Below are 20,982 nucleotides of genomic sequence, written 5' to 3' on the forward strand. Positions count from 1 at the left end.
CCAGCCGTACAAGTAGGGCAAGGCCCTAGCACAGCAGTTTAAAAGGCTGACTCCAGATACCAGCTTCATCCAGCACAACACACACAGATTAGTTCTTCTCTCAGCAAGAAAGGCAGAAGCATTTTCGACAGCAGTCCATTCCTGTGGGCACACAGCTGGCATGCCTGCTCCTGCCCCCATTCCTTCCAAAGGGAACTGTGGTCTGCTGCAAAGAATCTTGTCAACTTTTCCCAAAGGCAAAAGCTACCCCTCCCCTCCAAGAACAAATGCAATAACAAGTCCAAAAATTGAGGCCCAGCACACCAGTCATTGCTTTGCCTTTTTCACAATGGTTCCAACAGCTGATATCACTGTAGTTTTGGATCCACTCGCGCTGGTTGTCACAGTGACGACACCTGGCAGTGTTGCAGTAGTGGTGAGAATGGTGGGCTGAGCTATTGTTGTTACAGGGATGGCCGAGTCCCACTTGCTCTTCCTCTTCTGGGCATCTGTGTATTTGATTAGATCAAGCAAGGGAGGATTAGCATTATGTTACAGGTCACCAGTCCCTTCTTAACACCCTGTCTTGTCAACTCTTAACATACCACTGCTTGACTAGACAACTTCCCCTCACATTTATTTCAGCAGTAAATGTCGAGGGAAGAAGACTTTATACCTCAAGAGTCAAAGTAAAACTCTACACCTGAACTCCAGCCAAATGAGAGCCAGGTTCACTCTCTGCCCCAAAGCATATTTAATTTTAAAAGAGCACATTTATCCCAGTTGCTCAGGTACAGGACACACTTCTCCCTTCCTCTCAGTTTAAAAGGCAGCAGGTAGGCAGCAGAGTCATTTTCAGTCTTTCTAAATACCCTGAGATGTATCAGCCCCAAGAATACAACCATGGGTATCAGCAAGTTTCTTGACCCGCTATAATAAATCTCTTCACTATCCTACCTGGCCCTAGTCCTTCATTCCAGAAGGACAGCCATGGGATATAGGGACTAGAGAAAAAGGTAGTCCATCAGCCCCTGAGGAAATACTTTCTTGCATTATATACACAATAAGGAGCCCTGAGGCTTTCCAGGAAGCACTAATCCAGGCAGTACAGCAGCTTAACAGGAACAATCATATCTGTTCTTTACCTCCCACAGTGGTACTGGCTGTTGTGGTGGTTGTAGAAGCGGCGCTTGTTGTTGTACCCTTTTTAGTGCCAGTCACAAATTCAATCTGGGAAGTGAGAGACAAGCAGGAGAACAGGTAAAAGACAAAAAATGAGTAATTAAGATACACAGTCTTTTGTTAACTCACATTGCCACTCTGTTTTTAAAAAACAGCTTTAATGTTATGTAAGACATTGGCCTCTGAGCTGTCATGCAGGGAGATGTAGACAACAGGCCAAAACGTACTGAAGTCATGATTATTCAAGATTCCTGCAACCCAGCTGTAAGTCAGATACAATGAAAGTGCGTTTATTACCTGCTATAAGCATAGGAATTCGACATAGCTCAGAAAGGACAGATTCTGGTCATTAAAGAATGCATTTGTACAGTCAGAAGTTCCCCTTCTTTTTTGCTTTTAAGAAACACACCAAGTGCAAGGTCCTACACCTGGGTCAGGGCAATCCCAGGCACAGCTACAGGTTAGGAGGAAAACAGATTCAGAGCAATCCTGCAGAGAAGGACCTGGGGGAGTTGGATGATGAGAAACTTAACATGAGCCAGCTCTAGTGCACGCTTGAGCCCAAAAACCAACCATGTCCTGGGCTGCCTCAAAAGGAGCGTGACCAGCAGGTCGAAGGAGGTGATCCTGCCCCTCTAATCTGCTCTCGTGACACCTCACTTGGAGTACTGTGTGCAGTTCTGGTGTCCTCAGCATAAAAAGGACATGGAGCTGTTGGAACAAGTCCAGAGGAGGGCCATGAGGATGATCAGGGGCTGCAGCACCTCCCGTATGAAGACTGGCTGAGAAAGTTGGGGCTGTTCAGCCTGGAGAAGAGAAGGCTGCGTGGAGACCTCATAGCAGCCTTCCAGTATCTGAAGGGGGCCTATAAGGACGCTGAGGATGGACTCTTCTTTAGCGACTGTAGCGGTAGGACAAGGGGTGATGGGTTGAAGCTTAAACAGCAGAGGTTTAGATTGGATATAAGGAAGAAATTCTTTACTGTTAGGGTGGTGAGGTGCTGGAATGGGTTGCCCAGGGAGGTTGTGAATGCTCCGCCCCTGGCAGTGTTCAAGGCCAGGCTGCACAGAGGCTTGGGTGACATGGTTTAGTGTGAGGTGTCTCTGCCCATAGCAGGTGTTTGGAACTTGATGATCTTAAGGTGTTTTCCAACCCTATCTATTCTATGGTTCTATGATTCTATGCAAGACAAGTCCATGCCCAATTCACTGACTGCATCATCACAGGAAGCCTAGCAACAAGAGCTATAGCAGCATGAACCCTCATACTTTCAACACTGCAGGTAAGAGCAAGGATGTAACAGATACCTGGGTTACTGTGCAAAAATCAAAACAAAACAGAGCATGCACTCCACGAAAAAAACCCAAACAAACCTCCACATACTGAATATGGAAAGAGTCTTCCGCAAGGTGGGATGACATTCTCTAACCTTAAACAATTTTTTAATACCAGCCACTGGTTTAAAGGCAACATCACTGAAGGACAGGAATAAAATCTTCCAAAGCTTGTTTGTCTGTGTTCTTCTGGGGGGGCACATAAGAATGTACATTTTGTGAAAAGCCCAGCTGAAGTTAAAATAGATGGAACATTTCCAGAAATTAGATGCAAAACAGTAATTATCAAGGAGAACAGAAAGCAGATAAAAGCAGATACTATCAATGAGATATGGTGAGGAAATTAAGCTATAACTGGGCTATGCCACCAAGAAAAATGTTATAGATTAAGAAACAAAACAAAAAAAGCATTTTTTTAAAATGCATTATATTGTCTGTGTTTGGCTTACTAAGCACTATTTTAACACCTCTGGTTTAAAAATACTGACAAAGCAGAAGGAAATCCAGTGGAACAAATCTGGACAACTGGACCTATAATGAAGGGAACTTGGATCTGTGCAGCTTGGAAAAGGACATGCAAGAAGAAAGGAGAGAATCAGGAAAAAACAAGAAATATAAGCAGAGTTCATAAGAGCAAAGCAATAAAATAAAACTCAGCAGGGACAGAGACAAAACCCCTGCATCTCTGCCTCTTTCGGTTTTGAATATTTACCTTTGTGCGTTCTTTCTTGGCCTTCTCCAATTTGTCCATTTCAATCTTCTGGGCTTTAGCTGAGAAAGATTAAAGTTAAAAGCACTAGAAACAGTAAAAAACTCACTCACTTCCCATGATAAACAATAAAAACCTTGTGTATAGAAAATGAAACTACCATGAAACTAACTACTGTTTTGTAATCAAAGCATTACTGCACTAAATTAATTATTTAAGAGATGGAAACCTTGAAAACCCGATTTAAATGAAATACCTTTTCAGACTGATGAAGCATCACTAACATTTAGGCACATCCAACAAGAATTAAGTAATTAGAGAAGCATGTGATGCTTTCTTATTTATAAAAGAAGTGAAGACTCCAGTCCAGTTAATTAACTACAAAACATGAAGAGCCAAGTTAGGACAAAAAAAGACTTCCTTTTAATTACCTAATGCCTCATAATAGGAATCCTCTGACCAGCCATGAGGATCAAACATGTCCTAAAGAGGAAAAAAAAATCCCAAACCAGTCAGATTAGGGCTATTTCCACACACACAGAGAGCACAGCTCAAAAATGCTATATAGATTTCTGTTGACTGATGATATTCACTACTGACTTCTTGTACCCCAATGACACGAAGACCACATTAGACCTTTTATAGAACCATGTTCTGCTGTGAATGAAAAAAGAGCACCGAAGCCAAAAGGATGCTGGGGAAAGTCATGCATTTTTCTGCTGCTCAGCTTCTATCTCTCCCCACAGCATTACAGATAAATCTCCACACTTCAGCAGTTTTTGTTCAGAATCACTGTAGCAAAGTTGAAGGCACTGAGGCTCAGTACCGCAGAAAAACGTTTGCTTCTATGCAGAGGATCAGACTAAAATTCCTTTAAAGGACCTCTAAACAAGTAGGCTCAGTAAAGCCTGAGTGAAACCTTACACCATATATATATATATTACCTTATAACCATTTCCTTGCCAGTCAAAAGTATGGCACCTCACCTTTGGATAATTTGTACCAAGTTCATCAATTGAACAAAACTGGATCAGCTTTTCATAGATGCTGCAAAGGAAAGACAGGAGTTCAGAACAGAGAACTAGAAGTAAATAGAAGCGTTTCACATCTGTTAGTATAAAGGAGTTGTCACCTCTTCACACTGCAAGAGGAAAATCAGAACCTGGGAAGCTACACTTGCTATGATGGATCTGGCATGACATTAACCACAGTTTTCCCACTTCCCCCAAATTAAGCTCCCCAAACAGACATCTTCTAACATACTTCAGCCAAAGCCTGTACATTTAAAAGCCCACCACCACACCAACTCTAGCTGCTGCCTCAAAGAACACAAAGTTTTACTTTTCCAGTTACCATCAAATTATGTCTGTCTTGTTTTCATAAGCAGTGGTACTCTTTGCTGTTTCTGCAATAACTCCAGTAAAGAGGAAAATTATTGGAATTTGCTCTGTGGTGCTTTGGTCACAAAGTAAAAGATGGCCACTGACCTGGGGTTACGGAACTCCTTTTTCCTTTGAATTATGTAGTTCATATCCATGCCCTCTTTTATTTTCCTCTCATATAGCTTTTGGATTTTATCCTAAGGGAGAAAGATTATAGGGTGAGCCATTATAAAAATGTGGCTCATTTCAGCTGACTTTCAAAAAGTTTTTGTGGAAACAAACCAGGTGAATCAGTGACCTCCTTGCATGGAGCAAGGATTCCACCTCTCCCCTAAGGCCAGGCAGGCTGACTAGTATAGCCACTTGCTTCTTTAAGGTCTGAAAGTATCTTCATGAACTGTCTGGATGGGTAACGGAATTGATCTTTGCACTTTCTGAAGGCTTCAGGGATCAAAGATTCACATACGAGGCAGAAGCACACACCCTTTCTGCCCAGTCTGTTGTTCCTCTTTATAGCCATGACTGCAGAAAAGTAGAAACCAGTCCAGAGACAGGTAAAATCCACAAAGGTTGCTCACAACTTAGAGTGACCACTACACCCACCTTCAGACTCAGGCATGCACCTGAAAAAACACTGCTGGGCTACACACTGCACAGAAGGTAAGGGTCATGGCTACACCTGGGTAACATCAGCAGAGTCAAGTTCTTCTGGAGAGCTAAACCAAATGTGATCATTAGGTATTGCTGCTGGTGTCTACTGGAGTAGACCCGCAGCCCTGTGCCCAGCTCTGGGGCTACCAGCATGAGGACATGAACCTGCTTAAGCGAGCCTAGAGGAGGCCACGGAGATGCTGCAAGGGCTGGAGCAGCTCTGATCTAGAGCAAGGCTGAGAGAGCTGGGCTGGGTCTGCCTGGACAAGAGAAGGCTCCTGAAGGGGAGACCTGAGAGCAGCTCCAGTGCCTAAAGGGGCTGCAGGAAACCTGGAGAGGGGCTTGGGACAAGGGCCTGTAGGGACAGGCCAAGGGGAATGGCTTGAACCTGCCAGAACAGGGGAGACTGAGATGAGCTCTTAGGCAGAAGCTCTTCCCTGTGAGGGTGCTGAGGCGCTGGCACAGGGTGCCCAGAGAAGCTGTGGCTGCCCCATCGCTGGCAGTGTTCAAGGCCAGGTTGGACACAGGGGCTTGGAGCAGCTGCTCCAGTGGAAGGTGTCCCTGTCCATGTCAGAGGTTGGAACTGGATGAGCTTTAAGGTCCCTTCAAACAATTCCATGATTCTGGCAGCCAACAGCTCTTAGGAACAATGTACTTGTATATCCCTGCTTTGGCACAAGTGACCAGTTAGATGGAATCAGCTTCTCTTTGCAGATGAGTCACACAGGGGTTTGCTGATGCCTGAATAAAAGAGGACTCTTAAGAGCTGACATGCAACTCCTATTTCATCAACCTTAAAAAAAGATTTATAAGACAAATTTTCATCCAGTCCTCATAAAATTAGCAAGAAGAAATTACACGATCTCCACAGCCAGCACAAACATCATGAGGTTTGAAGGAACAACTGCAAAAGGTGAATTTGGGGAGTACAAACAACTGATATTGCCTTTTGTGCTCTCCCCACGTAGGTAGCAATATGGTTCATAAAGTCCACAGATGGGGACTTACTCAGTCAACTTTATAATAAGAAATGCTCCCTTTGGCATAGCTCAAGATACAGTTTATTAGAGAAAGCATCTGATAAAAGGGAAGAGCAAACAAACAGTGAACAGCTTAGAATATTGTGCATCTCCAAAGAACAATCCCATCTCCATGTTCCAAATACTCTAATATGTGGTTTGACCCACTAACAGAGGACAAGTTCTCTTTTGATTTAACATAGTAAACTGCTGTCAAAAAGAAAGAAAATTGGCTTTATTTTGTCTGCTCTCTCAAGCTCTGTGCATTCCTTGTATCTAAACCACTCCAATTCATTGATGTCAGAACAGTAAAATCCTCTTACAGCGCAGGAGGAGGAATGGGGGTGCCATGTGTGAAGAAGAAAGCTTAACCTGGATGGTGAGTCGTTCTGAATCATCACTGTACATTAACAGCTTACTTTAGAGAGCATTCCAGAAGTAATTATTTAGGTGTATTTTTACTGGGCAGATAACTGCAGTTAAAATTAAAATGGGTGGTAGAAAACAGCAGCCCTTGATATTTCACTTGTCCTCCCATCAGGAGGAAGAGAACAGAGCAGAAGATTATTACAAAGTTGGTTACTACAATTATTTGAGTGTGCATCAGAGAGAAAACACTTTTGTTTTCTTTTTCTGCTTCTAAGTTACTGACCTTCCTCCTCAATGTTTATCATCTAGAGATACGTAGGTGGAAAAGGAATCCTGTCAATGCTGCCTCAACTATTCCAGTCTGGGGATTCTTGAGCCCGTACAGAAAAAGCAATGATTTGTTCTTTCCTACAGAGCTGAATGTGCTGAGGTAACAAGAGGGCAGCCTTCACAGTAAACATCGCTTTCAAGTTACTGGTGGGATCACAAGCCATTTTAAAGAAGTGACCCACAGAGACTGGAAAACAGCTTTAAGCTTCTCAGATTCCTGAACCAGAAATGCTGTAAAGTCTAAAGCGTTGACATGGTGCACTCAAACTCGGTGTAGTAAACCCCAGCTTTGATGCTGGAATTTTATCTGTACAAAAACACTGGGCAGAGTTCCGCAACACCCTCCCTCCCCCTGTACTGAACTCCAAGCCTTTAAAAAAAAAAAGTGGACTTATACCAACCTGCAAGTGGTTAGAACACCTGCCAGGAGGCTCAGGAGGGATTTTGATCTCATCTGGAGACATGTTCCGCACCCTCTCTGAAAAAGAAGCTATAGAGAGCAAAGCAAGCATGAGTTCTGGCCATCCTAAAGGGAATTTAAGCCATGCAAATCATTAAACTTGTTTTACATCCTTGCTAGTGCTACTTTATTTTTGAGAGCAGCTGGGTAAAGGAATGGAATGCTGTCAACTGGTACCTGTGGTGTTCTCAAAGTGCTGAGCAAGAAGCAATTAACCTTAGATCATGTATTATCAGAAGGATATGATGCTTGCTTGATACCTACCTCATACTGCGGCTCTGTGGCACACATTCTTAAAGCTTTATTTTCAGGGGTCTCTAAACTGCAGAACAGAAATGTGAAAAGCTAAGCTACTTCACGCTTGAGCTGCAATTGTTGATAAGATCCTCAAAGGCAAAGGATCTTCGGAGGAACAAAGGTTGGCTTCTGGAACGTATTTCTAAACCCTCCACTGTTCACCACATACTGAGCCCTCCACTATTCCAGGTCTTCCACATGCACTTTAAAGTCCTGCTCTGAACAGCACAGATAACCTGGAATCTCTGACAAAACTTGTGCCAGGATACTCTCTCAGGGAGAATCAGGCTGTGTATGTGGATGACCACAGGATCAATCTAAAGCAGCCTGTTCCATTGCCATTTTTGAGGTGGTAATCACTCTGAGTACTATTTACTTCAAGACCTGCCTACATGAACCAAAATGGTTTAAGGCTTGGTCCTTAAAGGCTCAAGGAACAAGCTTCCCCAAGACTGTCAGGAGTTAACCACAAGAAATTACATTTCATCCTTAGATTTACGCTTCTTAATAGGCACTTTGATCTTTGTTTACAGAGTCAGCAAAGTTCAGTTTATTGCAAGAAAGAACAACTCGTTCTGCAGGACTGAGAACAGACGAGCACATATTGCCAGATTTCTATAGCAGTTTGTGTTGGGATACACTAACACCAGTACCTGACTGCTCTGTAAAGGTTAGTTTACAGAGTTACCAGCAAAAGAAACAGTCACATTTCCCCCTACTGCTAGTTACTTTCCTGCTATCAGGCAGTTTTCTAGCCAAATCTTGGAGCAGAGATTCGTACCACTTTTAAGCAGCTGAGATTGTTTTTAACCATAATTTGTACAGAGAACACATCCCAGAGTCATAGTCTGTAGCGGATAAAAGAGACCCGATGCCAGCACAGAAGTAATTTCAACCAAGCCATTTGCATTTGCAGCTCCTCCATTATACATTCCTCTGTAAAAGCTGCCTGACCTGCAGTTTCAGGATGCTCAGGTTCAGCTCCTTTGACTAAACCCCAGAAGAGCCCAAAGGACAGACAGCATTTGAGCAGAGTGTACTCTCCTGCCTTCAGCACAGTGCTCCACAGCTGAGGTTACAGATAATCCACACTACGCAAGTCCAGTGCTACTACAGTTTCCATTTCTTTTGTCGAAATGAAATGCACTAAGGACGATATCATTTAGAGATGCAAAGCTTGCAAGCGACCACTCATTCTAGTTGATCAAGATGTTGCTGAGGGGTTAAATTCTTCAGCAGTTGCTGGTAATGAACAAAAAGCGTCCTTTGGCATTTACTAAGCGGGTGGCTCTATGGAAGAAGGAAAGCTTGCCAGAGCCCCTGCACATAGGCAGGCAAACTGGAGCTCCCTGAGAACAAGGCAGACACTTGTTAAAGGTTACAGCTGCTGGTGGGGCAGGGAAGCCTCTGGTTTAATTAGAGTTTCAGGAATCCAGAAAGACAGTAGCAAACAGGCAGAAGTGTGCACAACAGACAGCACACGGGGCTTTCCGGAAATGGTGAAAGCTGATTAATGGCTCAAGAGACTCACAGCATCAGGAGAAGCATTAAAAAGCAAAAAAGGGCACAAAATCCAGACTTCACGAGGCAAAGAAAGGACCTAAAAAAAATAAATAAAAAAATCAAGCCTAGCTCCAGATAGACTTTCCCCAGGCTCTTTATCTTTGCAGATCACCCACAGAGCCACAGATAAACAAAACACATATGGGGAGGGGAACTGTGGGCTCGTATAAACTCAGGAACTCCGTCTAGCCAGCAAAGAAGCCAAAATCATGAATATGTTCGGCAATCAATTCATGCTCCTTTGAAACAAAAATACCACTGGAGGCAGAGCAAGAGCTTCCAATGAGATAATGCATTTTGATATGTGACTTTCAGGTCTTGGTGCTCATCTGCTCTTTTTGTTTGACCCATGTGAAAGTAATCATTTATCATCAACAGTATGCTGATGAGGGAAAGCATCTCTTAGTGGCTTACAAGGAACTAGAACTAAGACATCTTTGTCTACTGCAATCCACCCATAACTACACTCAAGTCTGTGTCAGCAATGAGGCTACATGCACCTCGCAAGCTGAGCACTAACATTCATCATTACTCAGTTATTTCATCACATTGCAGCCAGACTGAAATGCCACATCAGTAGGAACAAAAGGATGAGTTCAACCCCTTCAGGTTTATTCACAGTAAGGACGTTCAAATTATCCATGCCCTTGAGCAGTCCTCAAGCTTCCTTTCCAACAGACAGCAGAACGGCCTCTTCCCACCAGCTTTTTCCCTAGAGGAAGGGGCAACTGAGATTATCATTACAATAATCCTGATATTTGCAAATATGACCACAGGCTCCTATACAAAAGATTTTGTTCTTCCAAAGTCCCAAGCAGCACTTTCCACCATGTATAGAGCAGTAAATGCAGATAGACAGTTAACAAGGTGTGTCCTCACAGGAAACATCCAACTGCTTTGTGCATCCTGTTATTTCTGCCAAGATCAAAGTTTTACTTTTCATTGAGTCAGTGGCAGTGACACTGGCTGCAGCCTCTGATGGGGCCTGTGCTTTCTGGCTCATGGCCTAGAGGATCTCCATGTGGAGACATCAGGAAGTTGTCTGTTGGCACAATTAATCACTACAGGCACACCCAGGCTCTGGCTCACAGCAAGTAAATACCTTCCCTCATCAGATTTGCAGCCCAGAAAGCATGAAGGCCAGAAAGCAGATCCCACAGCTTCAAGACAGTAGGAGCCAATGCACTGCCAGGTCTGCAGCTCAAACACCCCTCTGCTGAATAGCACTGCCACTGGTGCTCAGCCTGTGCTTTCTCCTCCAAGGCTACCTAAAAGTTAAAAATGTTAACAGGACAAGCACTAGGTGCTTGAAGCTTTTTGTACAGCCAGTGTACACACTGAGCAAGCTGAGATGTTCAGTTGTTCCTGAGATTCATCATCTCAGCAGTCAGTGGAGAATATCTACCTGCCAGTCCTTGGTGAGGCAAATGATTAAGTGGAAATGCTACATTTAACCTGCTTCAGTTTAAGATAGATGGGTTATTTGGCCCGTATATTCAAGAGTACAAAAACATAGTGCAGAGCAGGACAGGAAGTGCCACAAAGCAAACTGTGTGCTCATAGTCCAGAGCCTTTGCTGGAGACACGGCTGGAGGACACATAGTCTTATTTCCTGCAGATGGGTAGACACATCTTCTTAGTGAAAACCAAAAGAATAGGGAGCATAGGAACAGAAAGCTGGCTGTACCCAGACAGACTGAGGTGTGCATCAGCTGAGGCGAGGTAAAGCATTGTGCTGCAGGGCTCTGAGATAATAACACTGCTCACCAGACAGGATGGAGAATTCCTGTCCCTTTCAAGGTTTACTTGTATGCTGCATCTTTAGTGATCACAAGGGATACAGGCAGTATCAGGGGCTACTTTGTCTATAAAGGCTGCACAATGCAAAAAAAAAAAAAAAAAAGCAAACAAGGAAAGACCTGGAAAGGGTGAGCAGAGGGACATGGCTTCCCCTTGGAGACAATAAACCAGTGGTGCTGGTCTCTAAAGCTACATTCTTTGGCACGCTCATCAAGTCTGCTTGGCATAAACCAGGGCGTGGGGGTTTCTGATTTCCTGGCACCAGAACAGCCAAATCAGAGGGAAGAACTGGAGGCAACAACATGCCAGTGAGTCACCCATCCATGGAAGGACACAAATTCTTCTGCTGTGGGCTGAGCAATGCAGAAAGGGGGGGGGGAGGGGGCAAGAAATGGAGGGAGGAAGAGAAAGGGGAAGGGAAGAAGAAAAGGGAGGGGGGGGCTAAGAGTGAGGGAAGCAGCCCCAGCCCACTGTGTGTGTGTGTGGGGAATCAGTCCCAGCTCAGTGTATGTGTGTGTGTGGGGAAGTGGCCCCAGCCTGTATTTTTGGGCATGGTACCTTTATCCCAAAAGACTTCACTGAAAACATTCCCTGGAAATCAAACATTGCAGGGCAGTAATTCCAACTGCAGCATCGTCAGGACAGTGTGAAGATGCTTCTTACAACGGGGAATACTAGAAGGTCTAGTTTGAAAAAAATGGAAGAATTAATACCTCTGTGTGAACTTACCAACTAGCTCCTGAGGATCTCTTTTCTCCAGTTCTGAGAGTTCCTGGGAAGAAGAGGAAAGAAAGATGGGGTTTTAGTCAAGGTATGCTTCCAGCCTCAATAGCTATAGTGTCCATTTGTTTACAAATGTACACATTACTTCTGAGACAAAAGAATAAAAATTAGGAATGAAATGCAAGTTATTAGAACATAGGGCAATGTTTGTACCATGGAAAGTTAAAACCTAATAGGATGCTGTTTTCTGACAAAGTTAAGAGTCTAATGAAAGAATGAAGGCTTTATTTCAACGTCTCCTGAACACTCAGCTCTTTCTGAATTCCACAAAACCAGCTGTACTTGAAGACTTTTTTTCATAACAGATCAAACCATAGATCCTTCATGTTTGGTGACTGGCCTTGGGCACCAGTCAATGTTTTAGAGCATAGCTAGCTAAACACAAGCTGGATCCAGCCCACAGAAAACTACTGAAGCTCTGGGAATGCCTAAGCAGAGCCCTGTGCTACTGGCAGTCCTCTAAGCAGGGTCAGCAGGATGCATTCCCCAGAGGAATATGGAAACAGCCAAAATGCTCCCAGAGTGAGTGGCAAAGCATTACACTTGAGGGGAGCATGGACTGGCTTCCCTGCAGACACTCCAGGCTCTGCAGGGTCTCAGGGTGACACCACAGGAATCACCCAGAGTGACAGTGCCAGGATTCCCTTCTGTAACTGCACTATTGAGGGTTTTGGATCATAAAGCCTCTACAAACCAATATGCAAGGGAGCATGATGGTGATGCAGATCCTGTATTCCCATTTTGGAAGAACGATCCCACTGTCTCTCTTGGCTCCTGCTTTCCAGGATCTGCTTTACCAGAAACTCAAGGGCAACCTCTCCTGGTCTATGCTCTGTTTGGAGATCTCAACACAGCTAATTCCTCCTCAGTTATATAAATTAAGGCTGCTTCAGCTGTGGGAGCACAGCAGATGTTTGCACCAGTCTGCTGAGCAGCAGATGCTATGCAGGATAAGACATTCTAAAATATGCTTTCACTACATTAAAACCAATATTCAAATATTTTGGTGCTTCTGAGAGACCCCAGGGTAGTCACAAGTGATACCAAGTTCAATACAAATACAGTTTCTGAAACAGTATCAACTGTATCCAAACACTGCCCTCTTCCCTCTGCCTCCCCCCAAAGCCCTTTTGTGACTCATTGGACTGTGTATCCAAAATTCCTCAGTGCCTCTAAACACTGAAGCTATTCATTCAACCTGACACAGACATAATGCTGCCTCCTTCCTGCTTAGTCACTGCTCTCTAAAATCCCTCCTTGACTCCATTTTCAATCAGGTGAGAGATGTATAAGGTGAGCAAAATCCAGAAAGATCATCAAGGCACTCTGCAAGCAGGCTGTGCCAAATCCACTATGAAAATCCACGACCAACTTCCAGAGAAGCCATAGCTCTCTGGAAGCAGAAAATTCAATTCTTTGTGTGGCACCAGCTGCACTTTTAATAGCCATCCATGGAAAAAGAAAAAAAAAAGTAAGTACATTTGGATCACAGAAATACAAGGCTAAAGCTATTTTAGTCAAAACCAAGCAGTACCCAAAAGAACATCTCAACAGCCAGCTGGGAGGCCCCCAGGCACCTATGTGAGATGGACTGTAGAGTAACAGCTCCAATCCTGTAAGCTATTGCAGCTGGTGCAGTGCACTAACACCTCTTCTTCCAGGGTGTTCAGAAGGAACAGCACAAGCATAAGAAAATTTGAACAGAAGCATGACATTTTATAGCAGAAGAGCCCTGCCAAGAGAATTAGCCCGCTTTGGCAAGCCAGGAATCCAGGGAATCTAGGTGGTATTCCCCACAAACCTACACAGACACAGCACTAAAGTGGTGAGGCTCAACCACACTGACATGGTGTTAACGCGGCGAGCCTCAGCCTGACACCTGAGAAGCGAGGGCAGTTCTGTGGCAACTAATGGGTTGTGGGGACAATTCACATTAGCATGCAGGCTGGAGAGGATGAGAGCAACAGCCCCAGGGTAAGCAGAGGTCCCCGCAGCACGCAGTGATTCACAGGGCAGGGAAATGTATGTGGTCAGGAGGCTGCTTTATCCCCTTTAGGGGACAACTTGCTAGATCTGTAATTAAAAGTATTTCTTGTCTTGGTTTGAGACAAAAAGCAAATGTTTTTTGAGTTGAAACGAAGGAACTTGTTTTGTTGCAACCTTGAATGAATTACATTCTGCTCTCTTATCTTTTAAAGTTTTAAGTGGACTAAGGGGAAGAGGAAGACACAGGCTACATCCCTGAGCATCTCTTGATCTTTCCTCTTACCCAGCACTGTCTTTATTATTCCATTACCCTTCCCATCTTCTTCTACCTACTTGTTTTCTCACCATCCAAGAGTACAAAAGTAAGCAGGCACTTAAGCAGCCCAGTGGCACAGTCAAATTCATATGCTTTAGATAGGTACTAAATGCCATCAAGAAGACCACCCTCTTGTCTGATCAGTTAACAGTATCTGCTGTATTTCTGAAGTTTTCAGAAACTCATTTTCAAGTCACCTGTAGCCATTGGAGCCAGCACCAAGCACAAGCACACAATTCTCAGGAAACATGAACTAATATTCTGAGAGAGAAACTTCTCCTGTTACTTCCATTAGAGGAATACCTCTAAAATGTCAGAAGTGTTAAACAGTATATTTTATGAATTTCCAGAATCATCAGGAAGTTTGTTTCACCAGAAGTTTGCTCTTCAACAATCTTAATAATCCTTTAATCCTAAAGCTACAGGACAAACGTAGCCAACTCAGGCTATACAATGCCAGTCCCATCAGGTAGGCACTGTGTATCTACCTGGCCTGGTTGCCCACACTTGCTCTAGCAAGTCTAGTCTCCACATACCCAGGCCATTAGCCAAGACATCAGAAACCCCAGAGCTACACTGAGCAAATGAAAACAAGTTCACTAACATATTACAGCCACACCTCACTGCCCAGAGGATATGAATTCTGCTTACTGATGAATTACTGTGTACCTACACCCACTGCTCTGTCATTAACAAGTTGAAGACATCAACACAGCTTTTCATTAAATGGGACTACTTTCAAGGCTCTTACATGCCTTCAGAAAAAAAAAGGGATGACCAATTCCTCCTACAGTGCTTGTTCATATTCGCTCTGTCTACTGTCAAACATTATGAGAAGGCAAGTATCAACAATATGACCAAAGATGTACGGTTTAGCAGATGAGAGACTTAAGAAGTCTTGTTCAAACCTCTGATTATCTACTGAAGATCTAGAACTTAACGACAGTCTAAAAACCTTCAGTGGAGTAATCACCCAACAAGAACTGTCCCACACTCCCTTAGGCTAATTTAAGCCTGGAACACATGTTGAATACAAAGCATCTAAAAAAAATTCTGCAGATCTAATCTAATATGAACTTAAATGAAATGGAGAATCACCAAGTGGAGAAACAAGGGCAATAAATACTGCACATTTTCTAGTGTTTGGGTGTGAAAGGGAAGAAATACTTAATCATGGATGAGAGATTTCTAAAGGAATTTTAAGGCATTTAAACAATGGAAAATTTGGAAGGTAACTGAATTTTTAGACTGCAAGTTATCTAAATCCACTCAGGGAAAGGTGACCTTTTTGCAGATTATTACATCATCAAATCCCACCACGCTATGTATCATTATTTCACAGGAAGAGCACAAAACCAAGCATGAGCAGTGCCAAGCAGAGGGGATTCTACATCAAATCTCTCTATCAGAGTAGGTACATGAAAGCTGTTAGAACCTTCAAGTATCCCAGAGCTACAGGCATCGTATAATGGGTTTATTTCCATTTGGAACCTGATTCCAAAAAGTAACAAGGTAAAGACTTCACTAGTGGCACCTTCCAATAGCTCACAGTTTTCACAAGCCCCACCTCAGAATCTCTACAGGAGCATCTCTGAATTTACTTTTGCAGCCAGTCTCTTGTTACTTGCACAAAGTCAGCCAGCACATGTTAGTTATGCTGAAAATTCTCAACACCATCATGGAAAGACAAAACCAGGGGGGAGGGGAAGAGGAGGAATGGGGGCAGAATAAAATGTATCCCATCTTCATCCTTTTTCTCTAGCCATTTTGTCTGATCTCGCATTCTATGATGCCCTCTAAGAATGGCTAGACTGAGTTTAAAGCAAGCACTACTGTACTTTATTCCTCTCTTGTACTCGGCAAGTTGATTTTCTGGCTGCTATGTACTTTGCAGCCCAGACTGCACAAGATCAACTGTTAAGGGCCTAAAGCCAGACAGCATTGCTCCAACAGACCCACTGAAAGGAGTGAAAGGATGCCGGGGTGGTTCAAAGCCAAGCTGACTGAAAGACAGCAATACAAGCAGAAGGCAGACTCTTTTCCCCTGATCTGGAGACTAAGAAAGAGCAGCCTCCAGAGAGTTCAAGCTACAGGCAAAGACAGCATTAAAAAAACTCCAACCAAACAAAAACCATCCAACAAGAAAAACAATGAGAAAACCTACCTTTTTAACACCTAACTGCACCACTAACAGAAGTTGCAATTTCTGTGCTTCTAAGAGCAATTCTGCACATCAGCTCACCAACAGCAGAAAACAGTTACTCCATTACTTGTGTGTATTCAAGAAAAGGGTTTCCATTTTTTCTCCTTCCCCAGGACAAATGCTTTCCTCATTTTCCTTAAGCCCTAGGTAGGACAACACTGTATGCAAGAGCCCGACTGATATGAACCAGCTCGATGGTTCTGTTTTCATGTATCAGTTAAGAAGAAGAGCAGTGACGGGAGGGAGGATACATGCATAAGGAAAATGCTGCACATTGGCTTGATATTTCATGTTGCTAAGGTGAAATATAGATCATCTTTTGAGTAGCAGAGTATTTCCATTCAATTACACAAAACCAAAACAAAACAACCACCCTCTGTTCAAGTTCCATGGAAATTGAAAACAACCAAACACAGTCCTCAATGTCGAGTAGATTAAAGGAAGGAAGCAAAAACTATGCATCTGAGACTGATGAATTCAAGTTTGGAAAGGCTTTCCCAGAACAGCTTTATTTAATGGAAAGAATGGACTTAAAACAATGCATACCAAATCCTTCCTGGAACAAGATCCATAACTCCAGTACAAAGCTCACATGCAACATAACTGTTGGCATTTAACTGCCACCAAAAGGTACAATTCAATCATCGATTTCTCATAGAAGATTGTTAGTTGTGTATTAGCGCAGGTCCATGTCAACCTATAAGAAATGGTTGAACAGGGAGGCAGAAAAGATACAAACCCCAAACCTGATTCCTTTGAGTAAGACTAAAATTGGAAGAAGTGGAGAAGTTGATGCCAGAGTTGCCAAGTTGCTTACGAGCCAGCAGCGTGCCCATGCAGCCAGGAGGGGCAACAGGTTCCTGGGGCGCACTGGGAGGAATGTGGCCAGCAGTCAAAGGAGGTGATCCTCCCCCACTATTGACTGTGGTGAAGCCACATCTGGAATACTGCCTCCAGTTCTGGGCTTCCCAGTATATGACAGACAAGCAGAGAGTTCAGTGCAGGGCCATAGGGATCATCAGGGGTCTGGAGCAGCTCTCTTATGAGGAGAGACTGTGGGGCTGGGCCTGTTTAGTCTAGAGAAGAGCAGACTGAGAGGGGATCTCATCAATGCATATAAATACCTCAAAAACTCCTCTGAGTACCATCCACCAGAAGAATGGTACCAGATTCTTCAGTGGTGCCCAGGAACAGGAAGAGGAGCATTAGCCATGAACTGACACACAAGAAGTTTCCCTCAACATGAAGAAGAACTTTCCACTGAGGGTGGCAGAGCACTGGAACAGGCTGCCCAGGGAGGTTGGGGAGTCTCCCTCTCTGGAGACATTTCAAACCTGTCTGGACACATTCCTGTGTAACCTGCTCTGGGTAGCCCTGCCGTGGCAGGGGTTTGGACTGGATGATCTCCAGAAGTCCTTTCCAGCCCTAACAGTTCTGGGATTTGCCACTGCTCAGTTGTGTCCCCAGACTTTGCCCCACAATTCCATTTTTCTCCCAACTTCCAGTTAGTATTAAAATCCAATAGCTAGGAAGCTTCTCCAACACCCTCAACAACATCTGCTCTTCCTTCTCACCCCCCTCCCCCCAAGAGACTGCTCTTGCATTGCAGAATTTCTTCTCTCCCCCAACTATTTCACCTGATTGATTGCACCTAAATAAATTTAACAGCATTTTGTGGCTGTCAGTTTAAATTGCATAGATCAGTCACACTGCTGGCATGCCTGTGATAGAAGATATTAACACAGAGAATATCAGTGCAGTCCTTCCACCAGCAGCCAGTGGCCCTGGTACTGCAGTTGCCATCACAAGGATTGCTCTCATGAGCAAGCACCAGTAGAAGATTTTATAATTCTTCCTCCTCTCTACACTATCAGACTATCTCCTGTAGTACTAAGGTATCAACAGCCTCATTTGGCTAAGCGTTATGGAAAGAAACCCTGTAACTTAGCTGAAGTTAGAAGAGTTATCTAAGGTGATAGTGAAGATGGCCTTGCCAGAGGAAGTGGGTGAAATGTCTATATGCAGGCAGCAAAAGGAAGACCTCTCCAAACCATGGATCATGTGCTTGGGTTTTTTTTTTTATTAAAGGAACATGCCAGCAGTTATGTTCTTGCTTTTCTACAAACATCGGAAGTGCTTATGGAAAGAGAACACCAGAAACTTCTCATTTAATATTTAAAGTTCATGGCAAACTATTTCATTTGTTGCAGAGGGCAGCAAACAGACTGTGGGTCAAGAGTATTCAGAATCTAGGGAAAAGAAAGCAAGGGAACAGAAGTACAGTGCTTGTATTTCCCCCCTCCACCCCTCTTTTTCTTGTATTGTGAGAGAAGAATCCCAAGAGAAAGCTTGAAACAAGCCCATTTCCTACAGCCATATCCTGTTTGCCAGCTCTGATACATAGCCCCAGGCAAAGTGCCCAGTATAGGATAAGAAATGTAACTACGAAAGAACAAATCCAGATACTCAGAGAAGCAGAGCAGCTCAGAAATAAGACACCCGTACAAAAACCCCCAATACATCCAGCCTTCAGTGACACTCATGTACAGTCTTAATAAGGACTGTACATGCCTGTACTGAGATACTATTGACTCAGGCAAAGAGGGAAGGAAGAAGAAGTCTGGAAACAGTCAACTCATTAAGCATTTTATCAAAACAAAGAACGTGTGTAGCTGACAGTACCTTTTACTTTTTCAACTAAATTAAGTCTAAAAAGCCACCTTCATTTCATTTCATTGAAAAAGAAAGTAGTATCAGGAAACCCAACCAACACCTGGCAAGACACTTCAGTGGGAAAATGTTTTAGAAAGGAAGCATTCATAGCATAAAAGCCTTTAAATGGCTTATTTGAAACTCAATTCCACTCACCTGACATATGCTATCTCAACATTTGACAAAGATTATTTGTTAGGAGTAATTTCCAGCAAGGAACTGTGCGTCAGAACTCTCGCTTTCCAAGTGGAGGTACAGTTAATAACACCTGCATCCTGGTCCCAGAGCTACCTGCCTCTGTTGTCTGCTGCCTCTCTCTCCTTCTCCATCTCCGATACTAGAGGTCCTCCAAGCTTAGTATCTGCAGATCACCCTTTGCACAGGCTTTACAGATACCACAAAGCGCAGACACCAAGCAGGCCACAGCAGTGTAAATGTGCAAAACAGTGTGCAAGGAATATTGCACAGTCCATGGGCACACAGCAGCAGCTCAGAGCTGCTGCTCTTGACTGCAGGCAGTAGCTGAGCTCCTAGTAGTCTCCACCTGAAGTCCCCATGGTTTGCAGAGGCATGCCTTGCCCTGCAGAGCCCATAATATCTGCTTTGAAGTCACTTTTGCTTCCTACAGTAAACAGGAATTCAGAGGTAAAAAATCAGGATGACACAACAGGGCTAGAAGTGTCAATACTATGATGGTTTTATTCTTTTTTCGGATTGTTGCAGTGCAGAATCAAGTAGAAGGTGAAGTTGGGCTGCGAGAAACCTTGAGCCTCACAGCAGCAAGGCTCTGGAGAGCTGACAAAAAGTTCCTGCACTTCCTCCCTAGTACATAGGATAAAACCCTTCTTCATGTTTTGGGGTAGAGGCAAGGTGTACAGCCATGTGTCCTCCCTGGGATATGCACTCCTCATGAATGGATCTCACGGTTTTTGCAGATTTTGGTTCTTCAGTACTCAAAACAGGGAGGCTGGAAGAAGCTATTTGTTGGTACTTGAGGCAATCCTCCATGTGTACTGACTGCTCAGCCACTCTGACATACACCAACAGGAGAAATCAGAACAGCTTAATTCAGTTCAGAAGGCAGAAATAACTGCAACCACAGAACTGGACTTGAAGAACTTGGACCTTTATCAGGTGAAATATGCAAGGGGAAGCAGCTCCAGAAAGGACTTTTCTTCAAATTTAAAGACAAACAGAAAAAGCCTGGTTCTTCCTTTGGAGAAAGGCAAGCCACACCTGTGTCAATAATCCATGGTATTTAGTACTGTAGGGAATGAAGAGTCTGTCCCAACATGTATGCCTGGCGGGGAGGAAGGAACAAGCATGTCCATGGACATGTCTCATCTTCCAAACAGCTCAAGAGCTGGACTGAAGCCAGCAGCTCTAACATAGGTAACCCAGTTTCAGCAACCAACAACACTGTGATCTATCTCCCTCTCAGAAGTACATGGGACAAAGGGCAAAATGCCTGAGCTGCCAAATGCCATTTTGTTTCCTGCATGTAAAACTGTTTAACCACCACTGATATTCTCTGGCAATAACTAAGGTCAACCACCTAGTTAAAAATGGGAACCAGTTATCAGCTGGTTTAATGTCTGGGCACACTAACAGAAGACAGCTTCAGAAGCTGAACTGACACTACTTCCCCCTAAAGGTTCTCTGCATGTAATGCTGCTACTCAACTGGTTTCCTTCACAGAGGCATGGAAAAATCATGTGCCAAACCTAGAACGAGGAAAAAACCCAAACCCATAGAGTTGAAAGTGCAGACAGCATTGTCCACCATTATATTTAAAGGAAGGCAGAATACAGAAAAAATGCCTCTGAGATTGCAGTGCTTATTGCCAGCAGCTTCAGGTTGTGCTCACAGGCACAGGTATGAGTGGTAAATGAACCACTGGAGATCTA

The 20,982-nt window shown here is 43.8% G+C and overlaps 1 protein-coding gene across 4 annotated transcripts in view; it reads right to left on the bottom strand.

Moving 5' to 3' along the window:
• SAP30BP (SAP30 binding protein) overlaps window positions 1-20,982 on the bottom strand; it is a 30,592-nt gene continuing 9,610 nt past the window's right edge. For 2 of the 4 annotated variants that reach the window (XM_031042211.2, XM_005141395.3), the window contains 8 exons: window positions 11,805-11,847; window positions 7,357-7,445; window positions 4,692-4,783; window positions 4,191-4,251; window positions 3,636-3,687; window positions 3,208-3,266; window positions 1,125-1,209; window positions 1-488 (listed from right to left, as the gene is read on the bottom strand). In XM_031042211.2, the coding sequence (XP_030898071.1) occupies window positions 307-488; window positions 1,125-1,209; window positions 3,208-3,266; window positions 3,636-3,687; window positions 4,191-4,251; window positions 4,692-4,783; window positions 7,357-7,445; window positions 11,805-11,847 (663 nt within the window). In that variant the 3' untranslated portion in view covers window positions 1-306. Of the gene's footprint in view, window positions 489-1,124; window positions 1,210-3,207; window positions 3,267-3,635; window positions 3,688-4,148; window positions 4,252-4,691; window positions 4,784-7,356; window positions 7,446-11,804; window positions 11,848-20,982 lie in introns of all 4 variants that reach the window. The other 2 variants (XM_031042210.2, XM_031042209.2) reach the window with 1 other exon arrangement.

The sequence above is a fragment of the Melopsittacus undulatus genome, chromosome 11 (genome assembly GCF_012275295.1).
Source record: "Melopsittacus undulatus isolate bMelUnd1 chromosome 11, bMelUnd1.mat.Z, whole genome shotgun sequence".
Taxonomy (NCBI): Eukaryota; Metazoa; Chordata; class Aves; order Psittaciformes; family Psittaculidae; genus Melopsittacus; species Melopsittacus undulatus.